The sequence below is a fragment of the Podarcis bocagei genome (assembly GCF_964188305.1).
Source record: "Podarcis bocagei genome assembly, chromosome: 13".
Taxonomy (NCBI): Eukaryota; Metazoa; Chordata; class Lepidosauria; order Squamata; family Lacertidae; genus Podarcis; species Podarcis bocagei.
This window is the reverse complement of record NC_138138.1, coordinates 19,208,352-19,228,718: the sequence shown is the minus strand read 5'-3', so window position 1 is coordinate 19,228,718 and position 20,367 is coordinate 19,208,352. Positions and strand designations below refer to the sequence as shown.

Genomic DNA, 20,367 nt, shown 5'->3' with positions numbered 1-20,367 from the left:
AGGTTCCCAATGCTCTGTTCTGGGTTTTGATATCCACAACAAGTAGCTAGTCCCCCAGAGAAACTCGAGACAGCAGTCATGGGAAGAGGGGATATCTCAGGACTTGGCAGTCCATTGCAGCTCCCAACAAATCAGGGCTGCTTGTTGTACATCTAGGGCCAGTGTCAACAGCTGGCCCCCTGGCCCACTGCCCTCTATGTGCTGACACCTGCCCAGGGCCAACAGGTGCTTAGGTCTAGCCACCACTTAAATGTCCCTGCAATGTAACATCACTCCCAATACTTTGTGGGATGCATTTACAGTGGCTGAAGCCCAGTTCTGCTCAGAGAATTATTATTGCTTCTGGAACTGCCTGAATATTGTATCAAATATCAGTGCCGGGTTGGTTTGAGGCAGAAGTTCAGGTCAATTTGCTTTTTAATACGAAACTACCGAATTTGCCGGAAGAAAACGCAAGCCAAAAACACAGCTATCGCCCGAAACTTGCATTTCTCTGAATTTTGTGACGCAGCTTTCGCATCGAGTGATGTGCATAAAAACCTTCATGTTAGGGGGTAAATTGCGTTTAAAAAGGCACTTAAGTGAGAACAACATACAAAACATGCATGGAGTTAGGGGGAGATTGCTCGGGGAAATGTGCACTCTCTACGTTTTTGTGAGGACTTGCAAAAGACATTGCAAGCTGATGCAAAAATGTGGAGAACTGAACCGAAGATGGGGGAAAGCAGAAGCTAAAGCTAAGAGATTCACCCATCCCTAGATGTGGGTATCCTCTTGATAACAATAGGCAAGCTCTGGGTTTCCCTCAAAGTCCTTACCTAAGGAAGTGATGCCCTTTTACCTTGCAACATTTTGGGTTTTCAGTCTGAAACCTTGGAGAGCCACTGTCATTCAGTGTAGACAGTGCTGAGCTAAGTGGACCCAGTGCTCTGCCTCTGTATACGGGCAGCTTTCCATGCCCCTATCTCAAGGGGTAACCAGCTTGCCTCTGTGCATTGGATGCAATGTGGCATGTTCACACAGAGTCCATAGAAGGCATGCTCTGCAATTCCACAATTCAGTTATGGGGTCCACTGTCATAAGCTGTGGCAGTAGCCATTGGCTCTAGTGACCACAGTTGGAAGTAGTAATGCTTCTGAATATTAGTCAGTGGAAGCCATAGGAGGGGAGAGTGCTGTTGTGTTCAGGTCCTGCTTGCAGGTTTTCAGAGGTGGACCACTGTGAGAACACGGATGATGGACTCAAATGAGCCATTGGCCTGGTCCAGCAGGCTCTTCTTATGTTCTTGAACTGGGATTGGGTTGATTTATGGAGGAGAGGTCTCTACAGTGGCTTTATGGAGCAGTATGCCTCTGTAGAAGAGAAGGCAGTGAGAGATTTTACTTTCTTGGGCTCCATGATCACTGCAGATGGTGACAGCAGTCACGAAATTAAAAGACGCCTGCTTCATGGGAGAAAAGCAATGACAAACCTAGACAGCATCTTAAAAAGCAGAGACATCACCTTGCCAACAAAGGTCTGTATAGTTAAAGCTATGGTTTCCCCCGTAGTGATGTATGGGAGTGAGAGCTGGACCATAAAGAAGGCTGATTGCCGAAGAATTGATGCTTTTGAATTATGGTGCTGGAGGAGACTCAAGAGTCCCATGGACTGCAAGAAGATCAGACCTATCCATTCTGAAGGAAATCAGCCCTGAGTGGTCACTGGAAGGACAAATCCTGAAGCTGAGGCTCCAATACTTTGGCCACCTCATGAGAAGAGAAGACTCCCTGGAAAAGACCCTGATGTTGGGAAAGATGGAGGGCACAAGGAGAAGGGGACAACAGAGGATGAGATGGTTGGATAGTCTTCTTGAAGCTACCAGCATGACTTTGACCAAAGTGCGGGAGGCAGTGGAAGACAGAAGTGCCTGGCGTGCTCTGGTCCATGGGGTCACGAAGAGTCGGACACGACTAAACGACTAAATAACAAATGCCTCTGTAGTTGCTGGGGAAGTGGGATGAAGGTTGGCACCTTCACATCTCCATCGTGGACTTTTCAGTGGCATCTGTTTGGCCACTTGGGAAGCAGGATGTTCGACTGCACAGACCTTTGGTCTGAGCCAGCAGGACTTTCTTTATATTCTTTATACCACAGACTTCAAATTATTACCCATTGAATCCAATTGCAATAATATGGGATAACTACTTCATATTGTCCTCCCCATTGAATCCAATTGCAATAATATGGGATAACTATTCCATATTGTCCTATCCATTGAACCTAATTGGAATAATATGGGATATTATTCCATATTGTCCTACCTATTGAACCCAACTGGAATAATATGGGATAACTATTCCACATTGTCTTCCCCATAAGGGTTCTTCAAGCTGAGTTCCATTGCAGTGCTTGCTGTCACTGAGATCTTTGCTAAGTTGCTTGCTTATTTAGCAATGTTACCTCTAAACAACTCTTTAGAGGACTTTATCCAATTTCTGATGAGAAAACAAAGCTGGCAAAAGGTCAGGGAAGCAACACAGGCTCGAGGCCCATTCAACATCAAGTCCCAAACCTTGGATGCTCTCCTGCTCCCGAAAATAAGGAAGATGGCTGCCAAATGCTTGAAGCAGGGTTTTGAGCTCTAAGGCCAACTCTAAGGCAAGTTTCTGCTCTATAACCAACCCTTAGCACTTGTTTTTATCCTCTCTTCCATTTTACTTCTTAACTCCTACCCATAAGTAGGAGTTCTCATTCACATCTCACATACACATCCCAGAAGTGGCGAACTAGGGTCCTCCAACTTATTATGGTAACAGAATCTTCCTTTTCATATATTTTTTTTAATTAAATAAATAGTATGTTACTAGTCCTCATCACTAGAGATCTGTTTGGAAAGTGGCTAGAGCAGCAGTTCTCAACCTGTGGGTCCCCAGATGTTGTTGGACTACAACTCCCAGCATCCCTGAGCTCTGGCCTTGCCAGCTAGGGGTGATGGGAGTTGTAGTCCAACAACATCTGGGGACTCACAGGTTGAGAAAAGCTGGGCTAGAGGGACACTGCACTCCTCAGTGAATCACCAATCTCACTTGAGCATTTGCCCCTCGGTGGTGCTGTTGGGCAGCAGCAATCTTTGACAGCAGCAGACTGTTCCTTTTTTTTCTGATGCTAGATCAAATGTACTTAGTACCGCTAAGTTGTGAGGCATTCATTCATTGGGGTGGATGAAGATCCCCAATGTTTGGATTTTTTTTGTGGGGGGAGGTTGTTGTTTAGTTGTGTCCGACTCTTCATGACCCCATGGACCAGAGCACGCCAGGCACTCCTGTCTTCCACTGCCTCCCGCAGGTTGGTCAAACTCATGCTGGTAGCTTTGAGAACACTGTCCAACCATCTCGTCCTCTGTTGTCCCCTTCTCCTTGTGCCCTCCATCTTTCCCAACATCAGGGTCTTTTCCAGGGAGTCTTCTCTTCTCATGAGGTGGCCAAAGTATTGGAGCCTCAGCTTCAGGATCTGTCCTTCCAGTGAGCTCTCAGGGCTGATTTCCTTCAGAATGGATAGGTTTGATCTTCTTGCAGTCCATGGGACTCTCAAGAGTCTCCCCCAGCACCATAATTCAAAAGCATCAATTCTTCGGTGATCAGCCTTCTTTATGGTCCAGCTCTCACTTCCATACATCACTACTGGGAAAACCATAGCTTTAACTATACAGACCTTTCTTGGCAAGGTGAAGGGGTCCTTTATGAAATCTTCAGCCCCAACCTCCTGACTCCTCTTGCTTTTTGCTAACCCATGAGGTTCTGCAGCCTTCTAAAACGATGAGAGCTGCCATCGCATAACATAAAGGGGGCTGGACTGGATTCCTTGCCACTTGAGCATCGAACACTCCTGCCTAGAGCCTCAATTCCCACACCAGCTTTGTGTGCCGCCCAGCCTAGTATCTAGATGAGATATACCGCTCTTTCCTCCCCCTCCTTTCCCAGGCCACAGAGTTTCAGGAGGTCCATCCTGTTTATTGGGAGAGTTTATCTATCATTTGTAGATGAAAGAGGAAGTGCTCCAGATTGACCCTTGTGGAGAGTGATTGGTAACATCTGGAGGTGCTTTGAGTGGTTTCCTATTATTATTATTATTATTATTATTATTATTATTATTATTAAATTTACTTGAACTTATTAGTCGCTTTTTTATTTTACAAAAAGTAACTCAAAGCGACTTACAGGCATACATGCATATGTAACGGAGAATTTTAAGACAGCATAAAATTAATCAGAGGGTAACTTTAAGACAATTGCTGCTGAAATTCGAAATCACCTCCACCAAGTTTATTCCTGTGGCTTATTGCTCTCTAATAATGAAACAAATGTTGTGATAAATCCTGACAACTGCTGCTATCCTTCATGTGGTTGAGTCACGTGTCACAGATGATAATAATAATAATTTATTATTTACCGTATACCCCGCCCATCTGGCTCGGTTTCCCCAGCCATTCTGGGCAACTTCCAGCAAAATATTAAAATACAATAATTCATCAAAGATTAAAAGCTTCCATAAACAGGGCTGCCTTCAGAAGTGTCAAAGTCAGATGGTTGTTTATTTTTTTGACATCGGGGGGGGGGGCATTCCACAGGGTGGGTGCCACTACCGAGAAGGAACTCTGCCTTACGGTGGTACCTCAGGTTAAGTACTTAATTTGTTCTGGAGGTCCGTTCTTAACCTGAAACTGTTCTTAACTTGAAGCACCACTTTAGCTAATGGTGCCTCCTGCTGCCGCAGCGCCACCAGAGCATGATTTCTGTTCTCATCCTGAAGCAAAGTTCTTAACCTGAGGTACTATTTCTGGGTTAGCTGAGTCTGTAACCTGAAGTGTATGTAACCCGAAGTACCACTGGTATTTCCTTCCAGCAGCTAAACCAAACGTTGGCAGGTGCAGAACTGATAAGATGCCTTGTTAGTGACGTAGCCTTCTGTCCCCATCAAGACTTCAAGGAAGCAAATATATGGCTTTTCATCTATTGTCTGAAAAACATGTCCAAATTATTTGATAACCAAATAGCCTGTGATTTCATGGAATTGTAGAGTTGGAAGGGACCACGAGGGACATCTAGTCCAACCCCCTGCAATGCAGGAATCTTTTGCCCAAGGTGGGGCTCGAACCCACAACCCTGAATTTAAGAGTCTCATGCTCTAGCAACTGAGCAAACTCTAAATATGCTGCACAATCTCTGCGGCCCATTTTGTGTCCCTGTCCAGCTGGCCATTTTGTGTCCCTAACCACCTGGTTATGTTACTTCTGATCCCCTTGATCCGCTAGATCACCCACCTAGTCTGGAGGAATCTCTCCGGTTTTGGTTTCTCTCTTCCAACCTGCTTCCAACCTTTCCGTTCATTTTACTCCGTTTCTGCATCGGTTGGCAAACGTTATTTTTCCGAAAACGTCGACGTGGAAATTCGTGTGCGCTTTCGTTTTCCTTTTCTCTGAACAGATGCGCCTTCTCAAGCAAGTTCCCCAAACACAATGCATTTTTATCAATTCCCCCACCCAAAAAACACCCCCACTGTTATGCACGCTTTCTCCAATATACAGTCATACCTCGGGTTGAATGTGCTTCAGGTTGAGCATTCTCAGGTTACGCTCCACGGCAACCCGGAAGTAACGGAGCGCGTTGCTTCTGGGTTTCACCACTTGCGCATGCGCAGACGCTCAAAATGATGTCACGCGCATGCGCGGAAGCAGCAAAACGCAACCCGCTCGTGTCTTCCGTTCTATTCAGGATGTGAACGGGGCTCTGGAACGGATTCTGTTCACATCCCGAGGTACCACTGTATGCCTCTTTTTTGGGGGGGTGCACATTCTTTTGGGTTAGATGAACTGCGTTTGAAAATGCAGAAAAGCTCAGATTTTGAAGGACAGCTGTGTCTGGGTTCTCAGTGCAACTTGGATAGGGTCGTGTCTGAACACAATTCTGCCCTGTCCCTAACAACCCACACCACTTCCATCCTGACGTTCCGGGTTCTGTTATCGTGTGGTCCCCATCTACAAAGACAGGCCATGCTACTGCTGTTTTTCTCTCTGTGTGTGTTTTTCTCTGTGTGTGTTCGTCCATCTGTGCTGTTTTTAGATCCTATGCATGGACTCCCCTCTTCTGACTTCCCTTCAGTCCTCAACCTCTCCCCCCTCGGCCCCCCTGCATCAACCACCACCACCGCCCCCCCTCCCGCCTCATTTCCCCTCCGGGCTTATACAAGTGTGTTTCCTCCTTCTGCATTCTGCAAAGATCTCTCAGCAAAAAGAGAGAGAGAGAAAAAGCAGAGCTGATGGGGAAGGAGCCGGGGCGAGTCGTGGGGGGGTGTGCGCATTGGGGGCTGGAGCGGAAAGTGGAGCAGCGGGGAAGGGGGGAAGGGGATCCTGACAACACTATGTCTGGGCCCGGGCCAAGCAGAGACACTCTTCACCAAGGGGGCCTTTTGGATCTCATTGCTTCGGGGGCTGCAAAGGACTCGGGGAAGGGGGGGCAAGGGAGCAGGCAGTGTCGCCTCGCATTAGAGCACTGCGGCTGATGCCGTGGCTCTACGTCGCCTGCGGAGATCTGAGTGCCTGGCTTCGCGGCGGCAGAAGAAAGGTCACCGTTCAGACCACATCTCCCCTGGGATAAAAAGGTTAAACCCTCGTGGGCTCCCCGAACCCGCCCACCGTCCCCCTCTCCTGGAGACCCCGGTCCCCAAACCCGTGGTGCCCCTCCAGTCCCTTGCACCGCGCCAGCCACAAAGAAGTGTCCCCCTCCCCTCCGTGCCCAACTCAGGAAACGCAAGAAAGACGCTTCGCTGAATGAGAACTTCTCGTTTGCAGAGGCCTGAACTCTCAGCCTCATCAGCTCAGCATCTCTCTCCCCTTCCTGCCTCCATTTGTTGGTTTCCCTCTCCCTGACTCTTAACCCCATATGTCTTGGGGTTGCTGTGGAAGAAAACTCTGGCTATTTCTCTACACACAGAGACACCCAACGCTGCAACCGGCATCGGTTCTGCACCTTGAGTGTGCAGCGATGGATTAACGAATTCTTAACACTGACTAATTAATCATTCATTAACTCTTTATAAACTATTAACGAACAGTTGTCACTGCGAACAAGCACCATACCAGTTAGCCCTGGGGGGGGGGGGGAGAGACAGGATGAGAGAGGAGAGAGAGTGTGTGTGTGTGTGTGTGTGTGTGGAAAGCAAGGCTTAGAGATCAGTAGCAGAGGCACCAAGTTCTCTGGAGGTTTGAGGGGGCCGGACACGGTGTCGTGACATGGAGCCCTCTGAATATTGAGGGGGCCATGTCGCTCAAAAAAAGATTGGAGGACTCCAAAATGCATCGGCCCCCAAGAGCTGGCGCTCTTGGTCGGTAGGATGAAGGCATGTGGGGTGCAGGCCTGAGATGGAAGATGGGGAGTTTGGGGTGGAGGAGTTTAGGGGTGTAACCCCCTGGGCCTGGCTCTAGGTGTGAGGGTACCCTGGGCATGATGCCCTCTAGTAGCCCGGCTTGGTTAGCAAAGCCTTGGCAGAGTTAACAAGAGGTGAGGAAGGGAAAACATTTATATATTTTTAATTTAATTTATATGCCACCCTTCACCCGAAGATCACAGAGCTGTTTATAGTACAGTGGTACCTCGGGTTAGATACGCTTCAGGTTACATACACTTCAGGTTACAGACTCCGCTAACCCAGAAATAGTGCTTCAGGTTAAGAACTTTGCTTCAGGATGAGAACAGAAATTGTGCTCTGGCGGTGCAGCGGCAGCAGGAGGCCCCATTAGCTAAAGTGGTGCTTCAGGTTAAGAACAGTTTCAGGTTAAGAACGGACCTCCGGAACGAATTAAGTACTTAACCCAAGGTACCACTGTATTAAAACACATTAATAACCAAAGTAACCGAATGGATCCAGCCGGCGTTTTAATGTCTCATAGTGCCCCAGAGAAATGGTACGCTAGAGAGCATCATGGGAAATCAAAATGGAGCGCCTATTGGGGCAACTGCCCAACTGTGCCAGTTTTTGCAGAGGCAATCAGGGGTTTCCTCAAGTTCTAAAATCTGCCCCTAAAATCTCCCCTTCCGAGGTTGGGATAAAAATTATGCAGGTTCGATTCTGGTCTACTTTGGCGAGTCTGCCAAATGTTATTTGGATAGGCTACAGTGGTGCCCCGCAAGACGAATGCCTCGCAAGACGAAAAACTCGCTAGACGAAAGGGTTTTTCGGTTTTGCGTTGCTTCGCTAGACGAATTTCCCTATGGGCTTGCTTCGCAAGACGAAAACGTCTTGCGCTTTTTTTTAAAAGCCACTTGAAGAGGCGCAGTTGCGACGGACCGTGCTTCCAAGCCGAAAAACATCGCAAGACGAAAAGACTCGCGGAACGAATTCTTTTCGTCTTGCGAGGCACCACTGTATTTCCCCACCCGACGTGGGAAATTTGTTTTCGTTGGGGAGCGTGGGTGGGAACTGTGGGGAAAGTAAGGTGTTTGTGGGATGTGGTGGGAAGACACACAGTGCACAGTTTAACTCTGGGATTGGCTCCTGTGAAACGCCTGTGACAGCCTGAATGGCTTTCAAAGAGGATCGGACAAATTCATGACTGTCCAGGGTTTCAGACAGGCTTCTCCTAGGCCTAGATGAAGATGCAGGGGGTTGAACCCGGAATCTTCTGTATGCAAATGAGACGCTGTGCCAATGAACTGTAGCCTTTCCTCAGAAGTCCTGGGTTCAGATTTGCAGATTTGTCCTTTTAAATGTGCTTGGGGAGGAGAATTACTGGTTTGCTTTTGTTCTTATTTTTATTATGTATTTTATATATGTATACGGTGATACCTCGGTTCTCAAACGTAATCTGTTCCGGAAGACCGTTCGAGTGCTGAAATGTTCGAAAACTGAGGCACAAAGGGCTGTCTTCAGATTCAATTGAGAAAATTGAAAAACACACAGTGGAAGCCATTTGACTTCCAAGGCGCGTTTGAAAACGGAAGCATTTAGTTCCGGGTTTTCGGCGTTTGGGTTCCAAAACGTTTGTCAAGGGAGACGTTCAAGAACCAAGGTACCACACTGTATATTGTAATTTTATGTTGTGAACTGGCCTGAGATCTACGGATGAAGGATGGTATGATGATGACAATAATCTAACTGCAGCAGCAGCAACAACACAAGATGGTATAATAATAATAATAATAATAATAATAATAATAATAATAATAATAATAATACAGCTGACCAGGATTTGAACCTGGATCTCCCCAGGCCTAGCCTACCATACTACTAGTTCATTCTCAATAACAATTACAACCACCTTGCACATTTAACACGCAATAGGAATCATGATTAATAAATGAAGATGATGTCAGAGTGTGTGTGTGCCTTCCTTTTTTCATATCTCCGTTCTGCAATCCAACCACCAGATAGTTGCCAGCAGCTGGAGAGTGGCTTGGATCCAGAGCACCCGCAAGGTGCAAGCACCCAAGACCTAGATGAGTCCCAAATCCGTTTGCAGCTGAAGCGCAAATTGCAAAGGAACCGGACGTCTTTCACCCAGGAGCAGATAGAGGCACTGGAGAAAGGTGAGGAAGGGACGAAGGTGGCTGAAAACAGGTGAGGTTGCCAGCTGGCTAGAATTTCATCTTTCTGGTTAGGAGCCCGAACCGGAGCATTTTGAGTGAGGGAAAGAAAAACGGCGTCCGCTGTTTGCACTGTTAGCAAATGCGTGTGCACATCGTATGTGCGCATTAACTGAGTTGCAACTGAGAGAGCTTTTCTTAAAGGTAAACAATGCAGACTCATCCCTTCCACACTGAACACATGGCAATTGCCCCTGATACAGTGGTGCCCCGCAAGACGAATGCCTCGCAAGACAGAAAACCCGCTAGACGAAAGGGTTTTCCGTTTTGGAGTTGCTTCGCAAAACGAATCTCCTATGGGCTTGCTTCGCAAGACGAAAATGTCTTGTGAGTTCCTGCGGGGTTTTTTTCCTCCCCCCCCTTTTCCCCAAGCCGCTAAGCCGCTTATCAGCTGATCCTAAGCCGCTAAGCCGCTTAACAGCTGATCCGCTAAGCCGCTTATCAGCTGATCCACTAAGCCTGCTAAGCCGCTAATAGTGCTAATCCGCTAAGCCGCTAATGGGCTTGCTTCGCAAGACGAAAAAAACCGCAAGACGAAGAGACTCGCGGAACGGATTCTTTTCGTCTTGCGAGGCACCACTGTAAATGGTGTGCAGAGGTGGGTAGCACCGCTTACTATCTGCACATATGTGCCTTTGCCACCTTACAATTCATAGCTAATTAGTCTGACCCCCTGCAATGCAGGAATATGCAGCTGTCCCGTGCGGGGATCAAACCTGCAACCTTGGCATTGCCAGCCCCCCAAGTGAGCTATCCAGAGAGCCATCCAGCCGGTTAGGCTTGGAGTCCAATACTTGAGTCCGCTTACCTTCACCCTGAGGTGCATCTCAGCTGAGGGGCTGCCATCCTTATCAGGCAGGTTATGGTTGGAAATCTTCTTATTCCATCCATATTTGATTTCCTACTTGGATAGCCTGCACAGTGTACGTAGGAAGGGAATTAGGAAGAGATTGTGCGTGTGTGTTTTATTGATGTGGGAGACCCCATGACCCACGCTAGCCTTCCATGGGTATAGCCTCTCAATTCTTCTCAAGTTGCCGTTCCCGCCAAATGGGGTGTGTGTCATCATGATTCTAAACAGGGTGACTCCTATAGTCTCTTCCTTCTGTTACCTATGCTGACTTGTTAGATGGCAGCAGGTGAAGAAGATGGAGAGGGGGGAACTAAGGTCTTTTTGATGCATCCTGGGATGCGGGTGGTGCTCTAGGTTAAACCACAGAGCCTAGGACTTGCCGATCAGAAGGTCGGCGGTTCAAATCCCCGCGACGGGGTGAGCTCCTGCCAACCTAGCGATTTGAAAGCACATCAAAGTGCAAGTAGATAAATAGGTACCGCTCCGGCGGGAAGGTAAACGGCGTTTCCGTGCGCTGCTCTGGTTTGCCAGAAGTGGCTTAGTCATGCTGGCCACATGACCTGGAAGCTATATACTGGCTCCCTCGGCCAATAAAGCGAGATGAGCGCCGCAACCCCAGAGTCAGCCACGACTGGACCTAATGGTCAGGGGTCCCATTACCTTTAAGAACATCCCATTCAAACAGGAGTTGCAGATAAGGCCAGGAAAACTCCCCTGGCGCTGTCGGTAGCAGCAGAAGAAATTTTTGTGGGAAGACACAGTTACGCTCAGTATGGATCGCACTAAATCTCACACAGGGGATATCCTTCCAAACAACTGGACAGTGTGATTTAGATTGATACTTTGTTTTACGAAAAACCAGACTCCTCTCAGGAGAAATGGTAACTCTGCATATGTTCAGAGGCACTTCGCTGACAATGTAATAAAATTATTTAGTCGGTTGCGGCAGACTTGTTATATCAAGATGGGACCTAAGAGAAGAAGATGTGTGTGGCCATCTGGTGGGCCAGAGTGGTACTGCAGCCTTGATTCACAGCTTGCTTTCTTGACCTTGCATTGCAAGCCGTGCCACTTTTAAACAATAAGCTGGTCTGAGCGCCGCAACCCCAGAGTCGGTCACGGCTGGACCTAATGGTCAGGGGTCCCTTTACCTTTTATGCCCCTTAAGGAATGCTATAATAGAGTGTAAGAACATGGGAGTAGGTTCTACTTCACCAGGGGCTAGAAATGATGGGGAAACAGGGGAAACATGTCTCCTAAACTCTCACTCCCTCGCCCTCCCATCTTCCTCAGAATTTGAGCGCACTCACTACCCCGACGTCTTTGCCCGTGAACGCCTGGCAGCAAAGATCGACCTCCCGGAGGCCCGGATCCAGGTATGGCAAGGGCATCCACTCGGCTGTGGGACAGGCCAACCTACGCTTCCTTCTCATTCCCCGTTGATTCCATTCCACTGTTCTTCCCTCCCCGGTCCAGGTCTGGTTCTCCAACCGCCGAGCTAAGTGGCGCCGGGAGGAGAAGCTGAGGAACCAGAGGCGCCAGGCGGGGGGCACCGGGGGCCACCTGAGCATAAACAGCAGTTTTGGCTCCGCGGGCAGCACTGTCTACCAGTCCCTCCCCCAGCCGACGGGGTCAGGTGAGGGCCGTGGACCCGGCTGACTCGTTCCCATTCCCCCATTCTTTCTTGGCTAACCCATCCCTGTCTGTCTCAGGGAGGCCCTGTTGAACGTGGCCCTGGCCCCCAGTAAGAAGGGCTATCCACCAGTGGCGTAGCGTGGGGGGTGCAGGGGGGGCCGGCCGCACCGGGCGCAACATCTGGGGGTTGGGTTAGGGGGCGCAAATCCACGGGTTAGGGGGCACAAATTGCTTGCCTTGCCCCGGGTGCTGACAACCCACGCTACGCCACTGCTATCCACCATTGACAACCGCATGACTTCTCTCTCTGTTACAGGCACCATGTTGGGCCGTACGGAAAGCGCCCTCAGCAACAACTATGGCGCCCTTCCGCCCTTGCCCACCTTCTCTATGGCCAACAGCCTCCCTATCCAGGTAAGCTTCTCAGAACCCCTTCTCAGGCTGAAGACCACATTCCCATAGCTGCCAGCCTTCCCTTTTTTGGGGGGAAATTCCCTTATTCCAGCGCCATTTCCTGTTGCTATCCCGGATTGTTAGATATCCTGTAGACTGTCCCCAGGACAGGTGAGGCTACTGATCCCTTATTTTCAAATCTGAAAGTTGACAGCTATGCATTCCCTTCTGGGCAAGCTTCCGAGGGCCACATGCCGGCGTGGGTGGGGCCAAAGGCAAAAAGTGGGTGGGGCGACAGATGAGAATCTTTCCTATTGTGCTAGAGGCGATAGTTCAGAGGTTCCCAAACTTATTTGGCCTACCCCCTGCCCCTGGAAATCTACCTTCTTTAAGCGAACAAACAGAAAGATGCAGTGACAAATGTGCATTCTTTTATGCATCTGCATTTCTACCTACGTCCTGCGACGTAGCAAAGGGAGATATTGTAAACCAGACACCTTGAAGCCGCAGCCTGCCTGCCATTGGACAAATAGGCAGGCAAGCGGCGGTCCGCTCCCTAGGCCTGGGTGAAGCCGAAAAGGGCCCACCCAATCCCAGGAAAGCCCCCTCGCCTCCAGCACGACTGCAGGATCCAGGGGAGGCGTTTTTTGCCATCCCGCAACAGTGCCTCACCTGGCGGTTAAGTGTCATTACACAACAGATGAAAAATGTACGAATGGTTTTCATAATTTCTTTCTTAATGCTTCCACTGCCCCCTTATTTTTATCCAACGTCACGCAATTGCACCTGAGGCTACTACTGCCCCCCTGGATCTTTCCAGTGCCCTCCCACCGCCCACTTAGGGAAACACTGGGCTAGTTTATAATTTATTGAATTTATATACCGCCCTATACCCGGGAGTCTCAGGGCGGTTCACAGAATAAAATCAAGATATAAAACCACAAAATACCTAATAAAAAATAAAAACAACAACCCAATAGCCCACCCACAAAAAAACCAAAAAATTAAAAGGGCATAGGATGTAAAATCGGATCAACCAAAGGCCTGGTTAAAAAGGAACATTTTTGCCTGATGCTTAAAGGTGTATAATTAAGGCACCAGGCAAACTTCCCTGGGGAGAGCATTCCACAGACAGGGAGCCACTGCAGAAAAGGCCCCGTTCTCGTGTTGCCACCCTCCGGACCTCTTGAGGAGGAGACACATGTAGGAGGGCCTCAGGGTCTGGGTAGGTTCATATGGAAAGAGGCAGTCCTTGAGGTATTGCGGTCCTGAGCTGTTTAAGGCTTTCTAGGTCAAAACCAGCACTTTGAATTGGGCCTGGAAACTAATTAGTGGCCAGTGCAGTTGAACCAGGATCAGTGTAATATGCTCAAACTGTCTCACTTTGGTGAGCAACCTGGCTGCTGAATTCTGTACCAGCTGAAGTTTCTGAACCATCTTCAGAGGTCTTCCATCCAGATGAAGAAGAGGCATTATTGGAATTCAAGATTCCATGTCCTAGCCAGGCAAAGACACCTGGGATGTGAAGCAGGACCAGCGAGGGGTGTGGCCTGGGGAGAGGAGGTGTGGCCTGGGAAGAGGAGGTGTGGCCTGGGGAGAGGAGGTGTGGCCTGGGGAGAGGGGCGTGGCCTGAGGTGCCACACCCTGGAACTGAAGACCCCTGCCTTAAAGACACATGTTCAGGGCCAGGCAGGCAGGAAGGCTGATTGAGATCCTTTGCTGCCGCTAACCTCCTTTCCTCTGTCGCATCTTGTCTGCCCCCAACAGCAGGCCGTGCCCCCCGTGGCCAGCCAGACGTCGTCTTACTCCTGTGTGCTCCCCGGCGGCTCGTCAGTGCGAAGCTACGATTCATACACGCCCTCACAGCTCTCCTCTCATAACCTGAGCTCCAGCAACGGGGCCTCTACTGGTAATAGAAGGGCTGGGGGAATGGCCGGTGTGGAGTGAGTGAAGGGATGGGAGCCTGGTACCAGGGATTTGGGATAAAGCAGGGTTTTCAGCAACTGGTGGGGAAGAGGAGATGGGGCACTGGTCAGCCACAGTTGCTTAATGCTATGGTACCCCCCCAAAAAACAACAACAACCCATATAGAGCCATGTAAAAAGAAGCACAAGGAACGCTGGAATCCTTCCTGGGCAGTGATTATATTGTGAAATGCATAATGCGGCTTCTAGTATGCATTTTTAGAAATCCCACCTTCTGCATAAAGCGTGACTAAAACAACTTTCCAGTCCTTGCCATGTTGGAGAGCTAGTTAAAAACGTGTGTTGTCAGCTTCTGCTAAGACAAACACAGTGTGTCTTTCACTTGTCAAGGCTGGTGTGCACATACGCCTAGCATAATTTCAGCTACCGCACTCTGACTTAGACTCTTCCTTTATAGATACCACAAGCCAATAGTCAGCCCCAGGAAGGAAAAGATACTGAACATGAAATTTCGAATTCTGCAAAAGGCTCCCCACAGCCAGGCAACTGGGTGAAAGCTGGAAGTGACTTTTTTCTTTCTTTCAAACGGTCAGACATAATCCACTCCAGTTTTGGTCTTTGGGGTGTGGCTGTCCAGCCCTGTCCTACTGCACAGGAGCATAATAAATTATACTAATTCAGACCATGATTGGTCCACCTAACTCAGTATGTGGCCGATACATTCACTGGCATCAGTTCTCCAGGAATTCGGGCAAGAGTCTTTCTCACTGAGCTTTCAGCTTCAGAATAGAACTGCATCAGTGCTTTTGCTCTCTGCCATTTGAGCTCTGTGGGCATCAACCTTGATCTAGCTATTCCTTGTGTGTGAAGGAGCTTTGCCAGCGAGTGGGCTTCCCCTTCCCCTCTGGCTCCAGCTTTGTCCCTGCAGTTTCCCTTTGCTCTGGCAAATGCTGAAGCACAGAGCAGCTCTCTGCATGCCTTGCTGCTTGTACAGCTGCAAATAAGCCCTGGAATGGAAGCTTCTCATGCACAAGAAGCATGCTATAGTGTCTGGACACTTATGCCACAGGACTCTATTGTCTATCTCCCATGCAAGCACAATATATTATTTGCAGAAGTATACTCAATACACAAGTTGGGACGCAGGTGGTGCTGTGGGTTGAACCACAGAGCCTAGGATTTGCCGATCAGAAGGTTGGCAGTTCAAATCCCTGTGACGGGGTGCAACCTAGCAGTTTGAAAGCACAAAGTGCAAGTAGATAAATAGGTACCACTCCAGTGGGAAGGTAAATGGCGTTTCCGTGCGCTGCTCTGGTTCACCAGAAGTGGCTTAGTCATGCTGGCCACATGACCTGGGAGCTGTATGCCGGCTCCCTTGGCCAATAAAGCAAGATGAGTGCCGCAACCCCAAAGTCGGTCACGACTGGACCTAATGGTCAGGGGTCCCGTTACCTTTATTTTACTCAATACGCAGGTCATATCTTCCCTGTCTTTCTTGCCCAATAGTCTGCAGGCAAGATAGGATAAGTTTTTATTTTAATTTCATAAGGATAGGGAAATCTCGATCAAACTTGAGTGACAGAGAGGACAGACATAAGAACTGGGGTAATGTAACATAACTTGCATACGCACTGTACATTGAAAGCACATGGCATCCTGCGGATAATTCTGGGAACTATAGTTTTTGGGGGTAGGTGCTAGGAATTGCAGGGTTGTGAAGGCTAATCTACACTTCCCAGGATTCTTTGTGGGGAAGCTTTAAAGGTATGGTGTTTATGCATACCGTGTGAGCTATGACCGTCAAAAAACAAGAACTGCAATATTGAATGCCTTTATTAGACTCTACTATAGATTCTAATCTAACCTTAGAGCCACCCGTGTTTAGAAGCACCCGCGTCCCCCAGAACTCTTGCCTGTTAATAAGCAAAGTGTGGACTTATATATTTTTTAAAGTTCTTGCTTTTTCCTTCCAGCACCTGCTGATGTGTCTTGAGACACCCTCCCCCCATTTTTTTGCACAGGCCAGGGTGTAAACAATTAACAGCTGTATTATTGTGCACATTTACCTGAGAGCAAGTTCCATTGAGCACAGTGGGACTTAATAGGACCACTCTGCAAATCAGGTGTACACATAAGCTTTAGGGGGAAAGAAAGAAAACTAAGGTATTCCAGTAGTCAGATAAGGAGTACCTAGACCATGGGTAGGCAAACTAAAGCCCGGGGGCCAGGTCTGGCCCAATCGCCTTCTAAATCCGGCCTGCGGACGATCCAGGAATCAGCGTGTTTTTACATGAGTAGAATTGTGTTCTTTTATTTAAAATGCATCTCTGGGTTATTTGTGGGGCATAGGAATTTGTTCATTTCCCCCCCAAAAAATATAGGCCGGCCCCCTAAAAGATCTGAGGGACAGTGGACTGGCCCCCTGCTGAAAAGGTTTGCTGACCCCTGACCTAGATAATGGGTAGGCAAACTAAGGCCCGTAAGCTGGATCCGGCCCAATCGCCTTCTAAATCCAGCCCATGGATGGTCCAGGAATCAGCGTGTTTTTACATGAGTAGAATGTGCCCTTTTATTTAAAATGCATCTCTGGATTATTTGTGGGGCATAGAAATTTGTTCTTTTCTTTTTTCAAAATATAGTCCTGCCCCCCACAAGGTCTGAGGGACAGTGGACTGGCCCCCTGCTGAAAATGTTTACTGACCCCTGACCTAGACTGTGCAGCAGAAAACCCTCTTCCACCTAGTGAAGCCATGTCTGTCTATAACCTCTGGATTCTCAGAGCAGGAGGCAGGCGTTTGTGTGGAAGTATTGAGCTGTTGGGAGGGGACAGTTCACCTCCTTCCTGGCTGTCTTGATTTAGACAGCAGCGGGTAGTATACGGACCTGCCCTTCCTTTCACAAATTGCCGTTAACAAGGCAGTTGTTGAAACCAAAGGAGCAGGTCGCAACGTATCTTTCAGGGCCTCAAAAACCTCTGCAAGGGACTTGTCCTTCCTTAACCTTTGTCAGAATATTAATTCTTGCGCTGCCTTCCCTGCAGTCAGGGTAGTTCACTAGGGCAAAAACTTGGTTTGCTCCTCAAATCCTAAACGCTTTGACTACAATAGGCCACTGATCCCAACATGTTTCGTTTTTCAGTTTGGCACAGTTAGTTCATGAAGGGTGACACCCAACATATTTACCGTATTTTTCGCTCTATAAGACGCACCAGACCACAAGACGCACCTAGTTTCTGGAGCAGGAAAACAAGGGGGAAAAAATTCTGAATCTCAGAAGCCAGAACAGCAAGAGGGATCGCTGCACAGTGAAAGCAGCAATCCCTCTTGCTGTTCTGGCTTCTGGGATAGCTGCGCAGCCTGCATTCGCTCCATAAGACGCACACACATTTCCCCTTACCTTTTAGGAGGGAAAAAGTGAGTCTTATAGAGCAAAAAATACGGTACTTCATCCATGCAAGGACGGATGGATGCTTGGGCAAATCCCAAATTTGCTGCGGAGGGTTGGGGGAGCCCCTGGAACAGATTTGGGGGGGCATGCAGCAGGGAGTAGAGTAGACAGTGTTCATACCCTCCAACATGTTGAGTCTCAAAACTGGGACACAAGGCTTCCTGGCCGTGCTTCCGCGGGAGTCATGTGACCTGTGGGAGATCATGGGAGACCAAAGGAAGCACTTTTTTCTCGCCATGCCCCGAAAAAAGCACTTGAGGGTGCAAAATCGTGGCACCCCAAATGCTTGCCACGCTCTCGTGGGGTGGGGGAAGTGTGATGTCCTGGGACACTTGTGGGGTATGAGAATTTGGTTGTGCAACCACTTTGCACCAATGAAACAAGCTACTTAGTGCTGCAACCCAATATTTATACAGTGGTACCTCGGGTTAAGTACTTAATTCGTTCCGGAGGTCCGTTCTTAACCTGAAATTGTTCTTAACCTGAAGCACCACTTTAGCTAATGGGGCCTCCTGCTGCTGTTCTTAACCTGAAGCACTATTTCTGGGTTAGCGCAGTCTGTAACCTGAAGTGTATGTAACCTGAAGTGTATGTAAGCTGAAGTGTATGTAACCTGAAGTGTATGTAACCCGAGGCACCACTGTACATTTATTTGCTGAACTGAAAAGACTGGGCTTTGCAGCCTATAACGTTTGGGGGGGATTCCTTCTATTTCCTGACTATTTTCCTCTTCTCTCTCTCTTTCTCGCTCTCTTTCTAGGGTTAATCTCTCCAGGAGTGTCTGTTCCTGTCCAAGTCCCTGGTGGGGACACTGACCTTGCCCAGTATTGGCCAAGGTTACAGTGAGGAAAGAAGTGGAACGGACTGGGGGGGGGAACGGGGCGGGGGTGGAAACGGACGACGGAAGGAAAGGGGGAGATGAATAGGCTGCTTACACGCCACACATTTAAAGTGCATGGCTTGCCCCAGAGAATCTTGGGAAGTATTTGTTCATCCCTGCCGGAGCTACAGTTCACTGCACCCTTAACAAACTATGATTCCCAGGATTCTTTGGGGGACATAATGTGCTTTAAACGTGCAGTGTGTACAGAAGGGACTTTCCTTCTGCAGCGGGGAGGGGAGGGGAATGGCAATATCTGGGGGAAGGAGCATTGGAGAGGGCCTTCCTCAACTTTGTGTATCTATGTTAGGCAACCACGTCTGTGTGTTTGGTGGCAGGCCTCCTATTTGTCTCAGTGTGCGCACCATGCGTGCGCCATCGGGGGAATGGGGACCGTCCTTTGGTCATCTTGTCTCTTTCTTCCCAATCCACATTCCGTCTCGCGACTTTCTCCTCCCTCTCTTCCCTTTCTACCTCCCACCTTGCCCTTTAGATGGCACTAAGAGCTAGGGGAGCGGGGAAGGGGGAACTGCCGGAAGTATGGCAGGAAGAGAGAGGAAACATTGGGGATTCAGCACAAAGGATTTGGGGCAGACCAGGGAGAGAACCGATGACCCTTTGGGGAACTGGAGGAAAGCTTGAACCTTGGAAAAGGGCGGACAAACCTTGAAATCTAAAGCAAACATCGGGGCAAGAAGAACTGTGGCAACGTCCGCATTGGAATCCTGTGAAAATAATTGCCAACTTGAGTACCAGCGAAGGATCACATGGGGAAAATGACACACTAGTCCCCTTTCAAGCTATTGCAAGGGGTGGAGGGTGGGCGGAATAAAACTGCGACCATTTGGAAGAATCACCATCATCATATTATTATTGATATGCCGCCCATCTGACTGGGTTTCCCCAGCCACTCTGGGCAACTTCTGACAAAATATATTGCTAGACTCACAGCAGCAGCAGTTCTAGACCTCCAAATCCACTTGTGTCTCCTTGGCCGCTCTGCCAGCCGAAGATCAAACGGCTACTTACAGCTCTTCTGCATCGCTCTCTGTCTCTCTCGGTTGGACAGGACTTGCCAAGGGACAGTCTTCACTCACGGCAGCTGGAAAAAGCAGCTTAACCGCTCAGCAATGCCCACTATCGCCAACAGACTTTGTGGTCACCGTGATGTACCACCTGATGGAAGTTTTGTAAATCTGACCCTTGTCAGTTGGTGCCAAGCATTCACCCTTCCCATTTTCTGCCCCCCTGTAGAGTCTTATGGGATAGATGGTGTTTATACGAGGCCTTGCCCCCCCCGCCAATTGGGGACCGTTGCTGTAGCGTTACTTCCTGGGTGCGCGGAGTTCAGTCGCTCTTCCCCTTTGCAAGCCGGTCCTATAAACCGCTCCCCACCTGCCTCTTCGTTCACTCTGCCTCGCCTTCTCCGTTCCCCTCTTCTCCTCTCCCCGCATGGATTTCACTTAGCTGCGTTTTCACACGGATCCCGGAGGGCTAGGGACCCCCCTTTCTCTGACCTGCACAAAATGGCCCTCTGACCACCCACACACGCACGCTACCACCTGTAGGCGCAAACTGTTTTCACGTGTGTTAATAAAGGACCCGTGTAAATAA

At 48.9% G+C, this 20,367-nt stretch overlaps 1 protein-coding gene across 10 annotated transcripts in view; it reads left to right on the top strand.

Moving 5' to 3' along the window:
- The window catches only part of LOC308571155 (paired box protein Pax-6-like), a gene marked incomplete at its 3' end in the record, with an annotated part of 56,904 nt that extends 36,537 nt beyond the window's left edge, over window positions 1–20,367 (top strand). For 5 of the 10 annotated variants that reach the window (XM_081166616.1, XM_081166618.1, XM_081166614.1 and 2 more), the window contains exons 4-9: window positions 9,405–9,563; window positions 11,767–11,849; window positions 11,950–12,109; window positions 12,425–12,522; window positions 14,269–14,410; window positions 19,705–20,367. In XM_081166616.1, the coding sequence (XP_081022742.1) occupies window positions 9,405–9,563; window positions 11,767–11,849; window positions 11,950–12,109; window positions 12,425–12,522; window positions 14,269–14,410; window positions 19,705–20,291 (1,229 nt within the window). Of the gene's footprint in view, window positions 1–9,404; window positions 9,564–11,766; window positions 11,850–11,949; window positions 12,110–12,424; window positions 12,523–14,268; window positions 14,411–14,883; window positions 15,187–18,633; window positions 18,720–19,704 lie in introns of those variants that run through there. The other 5 variants (XM_081166621.1, XM_081166620.1, XM_081166622.1 and 2 more) reach the window with 5 other exon arrangements.